Source organism: Labeo rohita, chromosome 7, assembly GCF_022985175.1.
Source record: "Labeo rohita strain BAU-BD-2019 chromosome 7, IGBB_LRoh.1.0, whole genome shotgun sequence".
Taxonomy (NCBI): domain Eukaryota; kingdom Metazoa; phylum Chordata; class Actinopteri; order Cypriniformes; family Cyprinidae; genus Labeo; species Labeo rohita.
This window is the reverse complement of record NC_066875.1, coordinates 51,635,483-51,651,415: the sequence shown is the minus strand read 5'-3', so window position 1 is coordinate 51,651,415 and position 15,933 is coordinate 51,635,483. Positions and strand designations below refer to the sequence as shown.

At 39.7% G+C, this 15,933-nt stretch overlaps 1 protein-coding gene and 1 long non-coding RNA gene across 4 annotated transcripts; one reads left to right on the top strand and one right to left on the bottom strand.

Annotated features, from left to right (window-relative positions):
* Positions 1–2,242: 2,242 nt before the first annotated feature.
* Positions 2,243–13,041, bottom strand: si:cabz01007794.1 (uncharacterized). Its single transcript, XM_051116071.1, has 16 exons — positions 12,982–13,041; positions 11,414–11,713; positions 9,863–10,443; positions 9,590–9,784; positions 9,350–9,448; positions 8,789–8,927; positions 8,464–8,699; positions 7,558–7,752; positions 7,335–7,433; positions 6,893–7,031; positions 4,414–4,643; positions 3,953–4,150; positions 3,756–3,854; positions 3,370–3,508; positions 3,095–3,283; positions 2,243–2,762 (listed from the first exon to the last, which is right to left on the bottom strand). The coding sequence occupies exons 2-16, from the start codon at positions 11,661–11,663 to the stop codon at positions 2,716–2,718; spliced, it is 2,835 nt and encodes a 944-aa protein (XP_050972028.1). The 5' UTR covers positions 11,664–11,713; positions 12,982–13,041; the 3' UTR covers positions 2,243–2,715.
* On the top strand, positions 5,945–6,703 carry LOC127168922 (uncharacterized). 3 transcript variants are annotated; one of them, XR_007828163.1, is made up of 4 exons: positions 5,945–6,028; positions 6,230–6,385; positions 6,446–6,511; positions 6,562–6,703. It is a non-coding gene; the product is annotated as an uncharacterized LOC127168922 (long non-coding RNA). The 3 variants fall into 3 exon arrangements; XR_007828161.1 differs by having other exon boundaries at positions 5,959–6,052; positions 6,122–6,385; XR_007828162.1 differs by lacking the exon at positions 5,945–6,028 and adding an exon at positions 6,085–6,163.
* Positions 13,042–15,933: the final 2,892 nt, after the last annotated feature.

Sequence of the window (15,933 nt, the reverse complement as noted above, 5' to 3'; positions counted from 1 at the left end):
CAAAAACTATTTTTGGATGATAAACTTTTAAGTTAATCCGCTGAGGCATTGGTTTCATTAACCCACAAAGGTTTTTTTTTACATTGCAAGTGCTTAATTTTGTGTTTTTATATTAGTGTTCATAAGATGAAATGTTTAGATGTTTGACAATAGCAAAGTCAAAAGAAACATAATATAGGATATTTAAAATTGAATATATAAGGCTTCACTATAGCTTTACTAATAAAGAAATCCAAGATGCTTGTTGGTATTAAAAGACCATTCACCTCTTCTGTCCTATAGAGCATTTTTTAAAAGTTTTTCTTTTTAGAACATTTACAGAACCGTCCTAATGAAAAATTACATTACAGTCTTTCTACAATTTTTCATGTGTTAGTTTATAATTTATTGTGAAATTTACTACTAATTTCTGAGTGAAAATTGCAGTGAAGGTTGGTAGAAGTTAACAAAATGCGGCTTCTGCATACGGTATTTATTTATTTATTTAATTTATGACAAAAAGACAACAAAAGAGTTTTAAAATATTATTAATTTACAGCATCCCCTTTCAAGACGAGAAGAGTAATAAGTATCAGCACCGATTCTGAACACCCTCTTTTTAGCGAATACCACCTGCTGCCATCGGGAAAGAGACTGCGAATGCCAATGTGTAAAACCAATAGACTGAAACTTTCATTTCTTCCAACCTCAATAAAGCTGTCTACCAAGAAGAACAACACACTCAAAGAATATTAGCACTTCACTGTGTTTTGCATTTTACCTTTATACAATATATATATATATATATATATATATATATATTGTTGTGTTTTTAATGTATGTTCTTAATTGTTTTATTTAATTTGTCTTTATTTATTAGTATTGTTTGTTCAGAGCAACATGGTAGCACTTTGTCCAAGATAAATTTTCCTCTCTGGGACAAATAAAATTCATCCTATCCTATTATCCTACCTTGTCAAAATGAGCTCCGCAAAAGTAATCTCATTCTAAGAGATTGTTCCTTTAAATGCAAATGAGCTCTGCTCACCCCGCCCCTCTCTTCGCTCTGTGGAATGATGATCTTGTTTACATGAGCCGTGTTTTAGCCGCTAAACTTTCTAACTACCACGTTATAAGGAAAGGCGATCGCATAGATTCATAAAAAAACGCTTGTACACACTTCTGCTGTAAGTGAAGCTGGATCATGAATGATTTGCGCGAACATAGACGGATATATGTAGCTCTTGAGGCGCATTCCATTCACAAACAAACGTAATCTACTGCATCTTCAGCGGCTCGGATGTCGGGAGTAAATGACGAACTATGTTCATTATTACATCCAGCAAAACAACACCTCAATCGCTCAATCGGAGATATTCTTGTCTAACTTACATCCTTGCTTCGGCATCGAAATTACTGAACTGTGACAGCTGATCTGAGGTAAGACGCTCATGTCAATCAACTATCGCGGGAGCAGCCTCTGTGGGTGTGACGTCACACTGACAGGCATCTGAGAATGGCTCGATTTGAAAAGGGGGATATTATTTTTACAGATTAATTAAAAACCGCTGCATGGATTTTTATCATTATAGGGTAGATTTGTACATACACTGCCAACACACATTAATGTTCAAACAACATGAAAAAGTCAACTTAGCATCCGATGAACCCTTTAAGGCCCTTTTACACGGGACGTGGTGAAATCGCCGCGCGGCTGCTGCTTTATCTTGTAGTGGAAGCGTTTTGTGCTGTTGAGCCGGTGTTCGCGACGAGGTCTCGGGCGGATGTTGCCATAATTACAACTGTCAGGGTCACATTTGTATTTATTAAAAACTAAATAAAACGTAACGAAAATTTTTGTTTGCGTCACCCTGCCATTAATTAATTGGCACAAGTGGAGGTTTTTTGAAGAATTGCCTTAGGAGCATTAAAAAAAAAAAAAACAACCTTCTCCTCCATTTTCCACTGTCCGTCGTAAGTTCAGTTAAATGTTCTATGATTGGTTGTTAATAATCTGTTCACTCATTGGTTAAAGCCGACGCGGCTACCGCTCCCCCTCACAAAAAGATAAAATATTTTTATCTTTGGCGACGCCTGCCATGAAGCGCAGTGCAGGACAAGTGGCAGGACACTGGCGACTGCCGCGTCCCGTGTGAAAGGGCCTCTACTCCACGCACTGGTGAGGGGAAAAAAAAAAGCACACTGATCTACCAGTTTCATTGTTAACATTTTATTATGCATAATTTTTTTTTTTTTTTTTTTTTTTCAAAAAATATACATGTGACTTTAGTTAAAACTTACAGGCAATCAATGGTTTGAGGCAACAGTAACAATAAATTAAGACATTTAAAAATAATTATCTTAGATAATTTCAGCCACTTGGTGGCGTCACACTTACACAATTAAATTAATAGACTGATTATACTCATTTATATCAGTCCTCTCTGTGCCTCATTTTAAGTAACAGTACATTAGTAGAATACAAACACTAATGTTCGCAAAAAACACACTCACAAACACACACTCTCTTTCTCACACGCACAAAGATTAAATAAATGATGTATTGCCCTCTTCCCTATATTTTCAGCTTCTTTCTTCATTGTTCCCAGTGTTGCAATATTGCACAGTTATAACAGTTATAAATATGCTGAATAACATATTCTTGGTGTTGGGTTCATCAAGCGTTCAGTGCTCATCGACCAATTTCAGAAAGCAAATGACATGTTGGCAGCATCCTTACAACAGGAGGACTGCAAGGATTCCTGAGAGAATTACCAGAGCAGCTGAAAAGACAAGAAAAAAAAAAGGAATAATTAATTTATTGAAGACATTTGAACGCTTCATCCTAATCTTTTTGCTCAGCTATCTGACTTAAAAAAAAATGATACTACTTCTATTGGCAAGAGGTCAGAAATGTTTCTGTATTGTTCTGCCTGTCGTACAAATATGTATTGTATCATGCCCCCGTGCATTTCAAATAAGAGCATTTAGCAGCTAAAGAGTAGTCATTTGTGTCACTCTTTTAAACACACTGTAGAGATTTTGTTTCAAAATGCAGATTCTGCCTGGCCTGGCTATAAGGCATTGCTCTGATGTTGCCGTATTGAGTTCTTACCCTGAGATGCAGCATGATGCAGTGCATTGCTCCCTGCTGTAGTAGCAGGTTTTGCTGTAGTAGTAGAAGAAACAGTAGTAGTGGTAGTATTCGTAGTGGGTGTTATTATGGCAACGTCTGAGCTGTTAGTGTTGGTTAGATCAACTGATGAACTTGTAAACATTTGTGTGACCGGAGACCCCAGAGTGCCTGTAGAAATAATAATTAAGAAAACATTTAAATTTTGCTAACAATTGAAATCTCTTTCAGTCCTTTGTTTGTAGTGATGCTCTCACCGTTTGTATAGTTGCCAGTGAAGAAGAAGAGGAAAGTGGTTGTGTTTGCAGCACGGGTGGTGCTGCTGAGACCTGCAGCTATGAAAATGCACTGAATCCTTGTGCCGCTCACAGTGCCACGGAAGGAACCAGGGCTAAACTGGAAGACAAAACAAGTACAAATTTGTCACTGAAAAGTAAGGGTCAGAGTGAGTAAAGTTTCCCTCCATCTCAAAGCGGTGGGTTTCTCTTTTGTCGCTCATGACAGTCAAAATTTTGCATTGTTACTGTTCTACTGTATATTTTATAGTATCCCTGTTGTTGTTCATTACCACATCATTTATAGTTAAGTATCTAACGTGCAAAGCTTGGCCATAAAGAAAATGCTCTGTAAAAGGGAGTCTCACAGTCTTATCTGGAGTCAGAACGGTGTTGTTTAGCGTGGCACGGATGAACTTCGCTGTACCATTTTCGTTGACACAAGAATAGACGGTGTCACCATCACCCTATGAGAAGAAAAGTGAAATAAGTTTAAGAACCCAATTAAATTTTTAAACGTGGACATGTGAGAAATATGTGAGCCATATGTGAGTCTTTTTCAGACCTCCTTGTTGTCTTGAGACAGGCCAACTGCAATGTAACCGTTTGCATCCCCACTGAGCTCAAAAGTGAGATTGTCTGAGTTTCCGTTCACCCCTCTTGTGGAGACGAAAAAGCAGCTACTTGAGCTAGATGGTTCACAGTTGGCTGGAGTGGAGAAACATGCCCTGTCCTTCTTACAGTTGTCCTTAGTGACCTTGTCCTGCAATGTTGTGTTTACATTAGCCATGAAATACAATGCTGAAATTCACACATATCTGTTGACAACGTTTAAGAAGTGTATAAAATCTTAAGTAAACTCAAGAGTTTAACCTCAAAAAGAAATACTACAGCAATTTGCCATCCAACACAGTACAATAGCTGTTAACATCACTGACTTCACCAAAATTTTACTTCACCTTCACTACAAAAAGCAACACAATCAAACATACACAAAAAACAGCTCACCAGCCTGGTCCCACTTACCACTGCTGTTGATACTCCAGAGGTAGTAGATGTGGTGGCATTTGAAGATGCAGTGGTGTTTGAGGATGCAGTGGTGTTTAATGTTGCATTGACATTTGATGCAGTGGTGTTTGGAGCAGCAGTGGTGGAATTTGTACTGGGAATTATTACTGAAACGTCTGTGCTGTTAGGGTTGCTTAAGTCTACTGACCCATTTGTGGACAGTCTAGTGACTGGAGAATCCAGAGAACCTGGAAAAGGAGTAGAGGGAAGAAAAACATTTATTTAAGCTACGAAACAAAATATATGTCACTTGATCAAAGTGTTGCACTCACCATTTGATACACTGCCTGTTAAAAAGAAGACATAAGGGTCTGTGGTTGCTGCACGAGTGGTGCTGCTGAGACCTGCAGCAGTGAAAATGCATTGAATCTTTCTTCCATTCAACGAACCACGGAAACTTCCAGGGATGAACTGCAGCAGAAAGAAATAATATTACTAAATATTTCACTGCAAAGATAGCACCTGCATTTTGAGGTGGCATATACAGTGTTGTGAGAAAGTCTATTTTAGTATTTTAGGAATATTTGAATTGGCTTTGCTGCATTCTTGCATCTTTGCACAGATTTTAGATGCAAACTCTGAGACCTGTGTGGATAGTACCATTCCCTGTTTTCATATCCTACTATATTGCTTACTGTTCAGAATAATCCTTTGCTAATACTGGCATAGTATTATTTGTAGAGAAGCCTCTCTGAAAACAGGTCTTACTGTATTATCTGGAGTCAGTATTTGATTGTTCAGTGTGGAACGTAATAACTTCAATGCACTATTGACTTTGGCGCAAGAATAGACGGTGGCTCCTTGACCCTGAGGATGTGAAAAGAAAATTAGTAAGGCAACCAAACTTAACGTTTAAAATTACATTGTTTAAATTTTACATTCTATTAAAAGAAATACATGATTACAAAAGCAACTGGATTTGATCTCTTACACTGCTGTCTCGAGAGAGACCGGCTCCGATGTAACCATCTGATTCACCACTGAGCTCAAAGGTAAAATTATTTGCATTTCCGCTTACTCCTCTTGAGGAAAGAAAATAGCAGGTATCTTGTGCACCTGGATTACAGGTCGGTGGAGCGGAGAAACATGCTCTGTCCCTCTTGCAGTTATCCCTGCCAGTAATGTCCTGCAGTGAACAAGATGTCAAATTTAATCGAAAAACATACATAAAGGCTGGGTACAGAAGACAACTTGCTAAAGTAATTTTTAATCCTTTAAAAGAAACTTTCACTTCGACTGTCAGGATTGTTATTTCCATGTTTAAAAAAGTAAAGAGCTTACTAGATTATTGACGTTGGTCACAGTATTAGATCCTGGTGGTATTATATTGCTTGTCAGATTGACAGGTCTTGTCGTGGTCAAGTTTGTGGTTATGTTGGAAGGGCGTGTTTGAGTCCCGGTTGTAGTTATGTTAGGATTTAGTGTTTGGTTCAGGTTGGAGGTTATGTTGGGTTGGAGTGTCCAGGTTGTCGTCATGTTGGGATTGAGTGTTTGGTTCAGGTTGGAGGTTATGTTGGGTTGGCGTGTCCAGGTTGTCGTCATGTTGGGATTGAGTGTTTGGTTCAGGTTGGAGGTTATGTTGGGTTGGCGTGTCCAGGTTGTCGTCATGTTGGGAGGTTGAGTTGTTTGGTTCAGGTTGGAGGTTATGTTGGGTTGGCGTGTCCAGGTTGTCGTCATGTTGGGATTGAGTGTTTGGTTCAGGTTGGAGGTTATGTTGGGTTGGAGGGTCCAGGTTGTCGTCATGTTGGGATTGACTGTTTGGTTCAGGTTGGAGGTTATGTTGGGTTGGCGGGTCCAGGTTGTCGTCATGTTGGGATTGAGTGTTTGGTTCAGGTTGGAGGTTATGTTGGGTTGGAGGGTCCAGGTTGTCGTCATGTTGGGATTGAGTGTTTGGTTCAGGTTGGAGGTTATGTTGGGTTGGAGGGTCCAGGTTGTCCATGTTGGGATTGAGTGTTTGGTTCAGGTTGGAGGTTATGTTGGGAGGGTCCAGGTTGTCGTCATGTTGGGATTGAGTGTTTGGTTCAGGTTGGAGGTTATGTTGGGTTGGAGTGTCCAGGTTGTTGGTTGGGATTGGTTGTTCAAGTTGGAGGTTGTGTTGGTGTCCAGGTTGTCGTCATGTTGGGATTGAGTGTTTGGGTCAAGTTTGCAGTCGTGTTGAAGGGGACCGTTTGAGTCAGGTTCGTAGATGCTGCAGTGGTGGTTGATGTTGCTGTGGTATTAGATGCAGTGGTGTTTGGAGCAGCAGTGGTGGCATTTGAACTGGGAATTATTACTGAAACGTCTGTGCTGTTAGGGTTGCTTAAGTTCACTGACCCATTTGTGGACAGTCTAGTGACTGGAGAATCCAGAGAACCTGGAAAAGGAGCAGAGGGAAGAAACACATTTACTTATACTACGAAACAAAGTATATGTCACTTGATCAAAGTGTTACACTCACCATTTGATAGGCTGCCTGTTAATAAGAAGACATAAGGGTCTGTGGTTGCTGCACGAGTGATGCTGCTGAGACCTGCAGCAGTGAAAATGCATTGAATCTTTCTTCCATTCAACGAACCACGGAAGCCTCCAGGGATGAACTGCAGCAAGACAGAAATAATATTGCTGAATATTAAACTGCAAAGATGGCACAAATCCTGCTTCTGAGGTGGCATATGCAGTGCTGTGAAAAAGTCTATTTTTGTATGTTGCGGTATGTCTTAATTGGCTTTTATGCATTCTTGCATCTTTACACAGATTTTAGAGGTGACCTTTGAGACCTGTGTGGATAGTACCTTTCCCTGTTTTCATATTCTACTATATTGTTTAGTGTTAAGAATATACTTTGCTAATATTGGCATAGTATTTTTTGGTAGAGAAGCCTCTCTGAAAAGGGGTCTTACTGTATTATCCTGACTCAGTATTTGATTGTTCAGCGTGGAACGGAAGAACCTCAGTGCACCATTGACGTTGGCGCAAGAATAGACGGTGGCTCCTTGACCCTGAGGATGTGAAAAGTAAATTAGTGAGAGAATCAAACTTACAGTTTAAAATTACAGTGTTTAAATTTTATGTTCTATTAAAGGAAATACATGATTTAAAAAGCAACAGGATTTGATCTCTTACACTGCTGTCTCGAGAGAGACCGGCTCCGATGTAACCATCAGATTCGCCACTGAGTTCAAAGGTAAAATTATCTGCATTTCCGCTTACTCCTCTTGTGGAGAGGAAATAGCAGGAACCCTCTGCACCTGGATTACAGGAAGGTGGAGCGGAGAAACATGCTCTGTCCCTCCTGCAGTTATCCCTGTTAGCGATTTCCTGAAATAAAAAAGAATTTGCGTTTCACCAGTCAAGATAGCCATTTCCATTTATAAACAGTAAAAAGACAAGACTTACTAGTGATTGAGTATTAGAGCCTGACGTTGTTATGATGTTTGTTACAGTGAGGGGGCCTGCCTGGGTCGGGTTTGTGGTGATGTTGGGAGGGCGTGTCTGGGTCAGGTTTGTTACGGTGGGAGGACTTGTTTGGGTAAGGTTGGTGGTAATGTTGGGAGGTTGTGTTTGGGGCAGAATGTTGGTTATGTTAGGAGGGTGTGTTTGTGTCAGGTTGGTGGTTATGTTGGGAGGTTGTGTTTGGGTCAGGTTGGTGGTAATGTTGGGAGGTTGTGTTTGGGGCAGGATGTTGGTTACGTTAGGAGGGTGTGTTTGGGTCAGGTTGGTGGTTATGTTGGGAGGTTGTGTTTGGGGCAGCATGTTGGTCATGTTAAGAGGGTGTGTTTGGGTCAGGTTGGTGGTTATGTTGGGAGGGTGTGTTTGGGGTAGCATGTTGGTTATGTTGGGAGAGTGTGTTTGTGTGAGGTTAGTGGTTATATTGGGAGGGTGTGTTGGGTTCAGGTTTGTGGTCATGTTGAGAGGGCCCATCTGGGTTGGGTTTGTGGTCATGTTAAGAGGGCCTGTCTGGGTAAAGTTTGGGGTTATGTTGGGAGGGCCTGTCTGAGTCAAGTTTGTGGTTATGTTGAGGGGACCAACCTGGTTTAGGATGGTGGTCATGCTGGGTGGGTGCGTCTGGGTCAGATTGGTGGTCATGTTGGGATAGACTGTCTGGGTCAGGTTCGTAGATGCCACAGTGGTGGTTGTTGTTGCTGTGATATTAGATGCAGTGTCATTTGTACTGGGTATTATTACTGAAACGTCAGTGCTGTTCGGGTTGCTTAAGTCCACTGACCCACTTGTGGCCAGTCTGCTGACTGGAGAATCTAGTACACCTGGGAAAAGGAGTAGAGGAAAGAAAATTGTTTACTTCTGCTTCAAAACAAAATATATGTCAGTTAGTTGATCAAAGTGATGCACTGACCATTTGATACGCTGCCTGTTAAAAGGAAGACAAAAGTTTCTGTTGTTGCAGCACGAGTGAGGCTGCTGAGACCTGAAGCACTGAAAATGCACTGAATCTTTCTTCCGGTCACTGAGCCACGGAAGCTTCCCGGGATGAACTGTGGGACAACAGAAGTAATAATATTGCACTGCTAAGATGGCACTGACACCACAACTGAGATGTCATATATAATGCTGTGGGAAAATCTTTGCAATTCTGACACAAAAATTGCCTGAAACATAAAAGCATAGCTCAAAATGGCTGAAAATGAGAAAATGTACTTTTGGAATGGGTAGTCAGTGCAGTGAACTAATGAAAAATTATTCAAATGCACAGTTCATGTTTAAAAGCCTACAAATATCACTGAGCTAGAGCTTAAGAAGCGGGCCACAACTCTTCCACAAGAGTAAATAACTACAGGAAGACATTTGATGAGTTATTTCTGGGTGTTACCAGTTAGTGACTAGAGAATGAGGCTGTCATAGCTAGTATATTTTATTAGGCTTTTATGCATTAATGCTCTTTGTATAAGGGCCTTACTGTATTATCCTGAGTCAGTATTTGATTGTTCAGTGTGGAACGGATTAACTTCAGTACACCATTGACATTGGCACAAGAATAGACGGTGGCATCTTGACCCTATGGGCAAGAAAAGTAGATTAGTCAGAGAACCAGATTCCCATTCTTCAATTTAACCAAAATGTAATGTTTAATATTGAGGCATTTTAATCTAATAAAATAAATGCCTGATTAAAAAAGCAACAGGATTTGATCACTTACACTGCTGTTTCGAGAGAGGCCGGCTCCAATGTAACCATCTGACTCGCCACTGATTTCAAAAGTAAAATTATTTGCATTTCCGTTTACTCCTCTTGTGGAGAGGAAATAGCAGGAACCTTCTGCACCTGGATTACAGGAAGGTGGAGCGGAGAAACATGCTCTATCCCTCCTGCAGTTATCCCTGCTAGTGATTTCCTGCAATTAAAAAGAACTTGCGCTTTAGCAGTCAAGATAGCCATTTCCATTTATAAACAGTAAAAAGACAAGACTTACTAGTGATTGAGTATTAGAGCCTGACGTTGTTATGATGTTTGTTACAGTGAGGGGGCCTGCTTGGGTCGGGTTTGTGGTGATGTTGGGAGGGCGCGTCTGGGTCAGGTTTGTTACGGTGGGAGGACTTGTTTGCGTAAGGTTGGTGGTAATGTTTTGAGGTTGTGTTTGGGGCAGAATGTTGGTTATGTTAGGAGGGTGTGTTTGTGTCAGGTTGGTGGTTATGTTGGGAGAGTATGTTTGTGTGAGGTTAGTGGTTATATTGGGAGGGTGTGTTTGGGGCAGCATGTTGGTTATGTTAGGAGGGTGTGTTTGGGTCAGGTTGGTGGTTATGTTAGAAGGGTGTGTTTGGGTCAGGTTGGTGGTTATATTGGGAGGTTGTGTTTGGGGCAGCATGTTGGTTATGTTAGGAGGGTGTGTTTGGGTGAAGTTTGTGGTCATGTTAAAAGAGCCAATCTGGGTTGGGTTTGTAGTTATGTTGAGAGGCCCCATCTGATTTGGGTTTGTGGTCATGTTGAGAGGGCCTGTCTGGGTTGGGTTTGCTGTCATGTTAAGAGGGCCCGTCTGGGTAAAGTTGGGAGGACCTGTCTGAGTCAAGTTTGTGGTTATGTTAAGGGAACCGACCTGGTTTAGGTTGGTGGTCATGCTGGGTGGGTGTGTCTGGGTCAGGTTGGTGGTCATATTGAGAGGGCCCATTTGGGTTGGGTATGTGGTCATGCTGGGAGGGTGTGTTTGGGTCAGGTTGGTGGTCATGTTGAGAGGGCCGAGTTGGGTTGGGTATGTGGTCATGTTAAAAGGGCCCATCTGGGTTGGGTTTGTGGTCATGTTGAGAGGGCCCATCTGGGTTGGGTTTGCTGTCATCTTAAGAGGGCCCGTCTGGGTAAGGTTGGGAGGACCTGTCTGAGTCAAGTTTGTGGTTATGTTAAGAGAACCGACCTGGTTTAGGTTGGTGGTCATGCTGGGAGGGTGTGTTTGGGTCAGGTTGGTGGTCATGTTGAGAGGGCTAAGTTGGGTTGGGTATGTGGTCATGTTAAAAGGGCCCATCTGGGTTGGGTTTGTGGTCATGTTGAGACGGCCCATTTGGGTTGGGTTTGGGTTGGTTTGGTCATGTGGTCATGTTGAGAGGGCCCATCTGTTGGGTTTCATGTTGAGAGGTCCCAGGGTTGGTGGTCATGTTGAGAGGGCCGAGTTGGGTTGGGTATGTGGTGATGTTAAAAGGGCCCATCTGGGTTGGGTTCATGGTCATGTTGAGAGGGCCCATCTGGGTGGTGTGAGGGTGTGTTTGGGTCAGGTTGGTGGTCATGTTAAAAGGGCCCATTTGGGTTGGATATGTGGTCATGTTAAAAGGACCCATCTGGGTTGGGTTTGTGGTCATGTTGAGAAGGCCCATTTGGGTTGGGTATGTGGTCATGTTAAAAGAGCCAATCTGGGTTGGGTTTGTAGTTATGTTGAGAGGGCCCGTCTGGTTTGGGTTTGTGGTCATGTTGAGAGGGCCTGTCTGGGTTGGGTTTGTTGTCATGTTAAGAGGGCCCGTCTGGGTAAGGTTGGGAGGACCTGTCTGAGTCAAGTTTGTGGTTATGTTAAAGGAACCGACCTGGTTTAGGTTGGTGGTCATGCTGGGTGGGTGCGTCTGGGTCAGGTTGGTGGTCATGCTGGGTGGTTGCGTCTGGGTCAGGTTGGTAGTCATGTTAGAAGATATCCAGCTGCCTGTGGAGTTGCTACTGCTTGTTGTATTGTTCCCATTGACTCCAAGGGTCACACATGCTATCCCCAGGATAGCCACATAGATCCATTTTCTCCTCATCAGTGATCTTTGTGTGCTTATATATCTGTTAATCTTGAAGTTTCTGTTACCTGTAATTAAAAAAAAAGAAGAGAAAACAATTCAGCTTGTATAATTAGCAAATTATAAATATTTTGGACCATTTAAAATTGATTTAAAAAGCCATTAACCACAGACAGACTTTATATGAAAGATTTTACCTGTCATTTTGTTTCTTTTATCATTCCTTTGCAGACACAAACAAGCATGAGCCTGGATTCTCAATTCATCAACACCTTAGTCTATTTAACATTGTTTACTTAGCAATATGTTACTGATAAATATTATGTCACTTTAAATGTTTAACCTTAAATAAGCATATGAGTGTTGCTTAACCTCTTTACATTTCTTTATCTCAGCAGTGGCTGCTTGTTTGGTGGAACTAAGATGCTATCTTAGCTATACTATGCAATCTAAGAAGTTATGCTTAATTGATGTGCATATTCAAATACACCACAGTATATATGACACAGTGCAACCATTCAACCTTTTTACTATGGTAAGAATAAAATTTCAGAATTTGACTGATCCTAAAAAATTCATCCTCAAAACTAAATGTGAGCATTTTTTTTTAAATGTATGGTTTAGAAGTCAGCAGCTCTTTAGTCATTCCATAGTTTGTAGCTATGAACTAAAAGTTGAGCTGTTCGGACATGATAGCACCATCCAATAACACAAAAGCTCCCCCCCCCCACCAGAGTAGATAAAAAAGTGTGTAAAAATGCATCAAAAATCAACAATACATAATTGTGACTTCCACTTTTATGACTAATTTCAACTGTAATCCAAAAATACAATATATTCAAAAAATAGGCTATCTCATGTTCATTCAATACATGCATAATAAGATCTATAATTTAAGATCAAACTAGTATAAACAAACAAACAAATAAATAAAATAAACAAAAAACAGCTTGCATTGGTATATGAACACAAGGAAGAAATAGTGGTCCAACAAATATTTGTACACTTCAGTCAATCAAACATATATCAGTGTATCTGAATTATAAAACAAAATATCGAAGCAAATTCTATCTGTTTAACGAATGATAACAAACACTTTAGGCAAAAGGTAAATTAAAAACAAACAAACAAAACAAAACTCATAAAAGTGCAGTTCTGAGATTTTGTTATTTGTTGCACAATAAACATCCTAATACATAATATAATGCAATCAGCCATCTCATTTGTGAAATCTTTCTGTAATGCAATGTTATTATCTGTATCTGTCTCTGGACTGATGAAAATTCATTCAGCAGGTTAACAGCCGCTTTTAAAGAAATTTCAAAGCATGTCTTACCTGTGTGTGAGATATTCAAGGAGTTCAGGATCAATGATGAAGATGTCAGAGATTCTCTGACTTTAATAACTCAGGGCGGGACCGGGAGGGTTGGACACACTAGTTTTAACGTTAATTCTTTTTGTACTTCAGACTTCGTCATATGCACAGTCGAGGGTAAAGGCAACATCAACATACAATATAATGACAAAGGGAGGAGCAGCACTCCTGAAACAAAACTACAGCTCATATTCACATCTTCTTTTTATGCTGTAAAATACCTGAAATAATCACAGTTTTTACCGTCATCAGGTGATGCACTTGACTGACAGCAGTTTTCTTCATCACAAAAGGAGTCTGACAAATACTGGTCCTTTTCTCAGTAAATGCCTCTCTATGCATGAATATACATAGTTATATATAAATATATATATATAAATAAATATCGTTAAACAGTATTTACGTTATGTGTGACATTAAGGTTTAAAAGACATTTTTATGTCTGTGTTATTAGAGAAATGCATTCATACCAAGATTTCAACAAAAGAACATACAAAGCCAACATCATACAAGCAAAAACACAAAATATACTTTCATGTATAAAATAAAACAAACAAACAAATAAATAAATAAAAAAAATAAAGCCACAAAAGGCTAGTAAATCTCACTGACTCATTTTCACGTTTCTAATCTTTTACACTTTGATGATGATGCCATACTAATGTATCGTGATCTTTTCATACTAGTGGATATTTTGGCATACATTTTGGTTACCACGGTTAAAGAAAAGGGTTATTGCAGTATGTCAGAGTTGAGAGATGCCATCCAATCACTGCCTCCTTCAGCCTTTGTACGTGCAAACTCTTTTCCAAATATTTACTCAGGGTGAGGTTTAGACATTTACTTTGTTGTTTCCAGTTGTTGCTAATTTATTGTCAGAGCAACATGTCATTCATCAGTATACTCAATGTGAGAAAAAAGTAAATAAAGAAATTACAAAACAAGCATGATAAAATGAGTCTTTTGTTTGGCTGGTCTGAAAAAAAAACACTGGTACACAACCTTATCTGGTGTTGTTAGTTATTTTAAGTAAGACCGCCAGCATAGATAATATAGATCAACGTAAGTTACTGTCAAGCTGCTTTACCAGTTTCTCTGGCACGGTTACATAGACATAAAGAAGCGACAGTGTTGGTTGAAGCTTCACACCCAGAAGAAAGACAAATACGTGAAATTCCCATGTCTTCAAACACAAAAAAACACACTTACACATATGTGCATGATCAGGAATGCAATTTAAAGAATCTGGATTCTTTCACACCTTTTTGTTATTTATCGTCAGGCTGGGAACACAAACAAAAAGTCAAAACCATTTTTAAATAGCTTGACGTGAAGTCTTTTTTCCACAGAGTCTTCTTTCCTTAGTCAATACCAAAGACAAAGAGATATTTTTTTTTTTTGTTTGTTTTTTTCAACCACTGTAACTACACAATCCACAATTCAGTGGACCTTTACTATGTATTTGATTCAGTGGTTCATCAAATGTTGCTTAACTTTAAATAAAACAATCACAGGAAAAACACTAAATATAAAACACACAGGATACTAAATAACACATAAACTGCTAATTAACAATTCATATTTTCACAGAGACAAATTGAATTCCAGCTGCCTCTGTCACTAGATCTTCCGCTATCTCAGTGTAAGGTCACATGCGTCAAATTCGGGGAACAAATGGGTGTTTTTCACTGCCTGTATTCATTTACTTCAGGCATGATTCACATTGTGACGTTTCCTGCGTCCAGCAAATGTTGGCACTGATGGAACATACTCTAAACAGTGATTGTAAAGCTAGGATTAACACGACGAAACCTATAACTACACAATCCACAATTCAGTGAACCTTTACTGTGTATTTGATTCAGAGATTCATCAAATGTTGCTTAACTTTAAATAAAACCATCACTGCTCAGGCCAAACAGCAATCCATCACTCTATGGCTGGTGGTTTCCAACACAAATTCAAACTCAAACACAAAACCAACAAGCTTCATGCAGAGTGTTGAGTATTATATTTGAGCTCAGAGTCAGACAGCTGCCTAGCTGATACAAACATGTTCTATGAATGTTCAATAACGATCCTGTTAAGTTATAAAAGTGTCATTCTTATGTTTTCTAAATGTTCAAATGTTTTTTTTTTTATTGTTAAGCAAACATTACAGGAACTGAAACAGTAACATTTAAAAAACAGTAGTCCATCTAAAACATTCCAGGAAAAAACGCTCCATGAATGATGTTTTTTGTGCTTACTGAGAACGTTATTAAAGACCAGATAACTCTGAACGAACATTCTATTAACGTTACCGGAAGAATGTTTGTTCATAACTTTGATAACATGCTGGCAGACCATCAGTGAAAGTTCCGAGAACATTCCCTGTAAGCTGGGAGACTTGTGAAAATGATGTTTGAAGATGTAAAAAATGCAGAAATGTAGGTTAAGTTTTGACCTCAGTCCCATTAAAAACGGTTTCTAAGATCATGCTGTTGATGCTTATTTTAGTCTGTACACGACTAGTCTTGGGCAACAGGAGAGTTGTTGCACTGATTTAAAAACATAGATGTAAATGACCACACCTTTATACACAGCACAGATTGCATTTCGTTCTGGTACAACTAGTTCTTTTCTACTCAGAGAGACAAAAGAAGGTGCATCACTGTAAAGAAAAGAACCACTGAGCAAAGATAACACACTTACGTTAGCAGCGTGTTCACGAGTCCGTAAAGCAGCTCGGGCCTGTCACAAAACAACAGCACAGATACTATGATGAGTGAAAACATGAAAAAAAAAAAAAAATATCTCTGAGGTTGCAAACGAATTATGTCAAACTTTAGCCGGTCGTCATTTCACTTCTTTGTCTCTAGACTACAAAGATATTGACTTCTCACAAGATTGAGACAAGATCTCAGAATAGCT

Excerpts from the sequence above, each read along its gene's own strand:
- si:cabz01007794.1 (XM_051116071.1), bottom strand. The coding sequence starts at position 11,663 with ATGAGGAGAAAATGGATCTATGTGGCTATCCTGGGGATAGCATGTGTG. Across the intron at positions 8,928-9,349 it reads TACTGACTCAGGATAATACA|TTCATCCCGGGAAGCTTCCG; the intron begins GTAAGGCCCTTA and ends GTTGTCCCACAG. Across the intron at positions 4,151-4,413 it reads CTGGAGTATCAACAGCAGTG|GACAAGGTCACTAAGGACAA; the intron begins GTAAGTGGGACC and ends ACAACATTGCAG.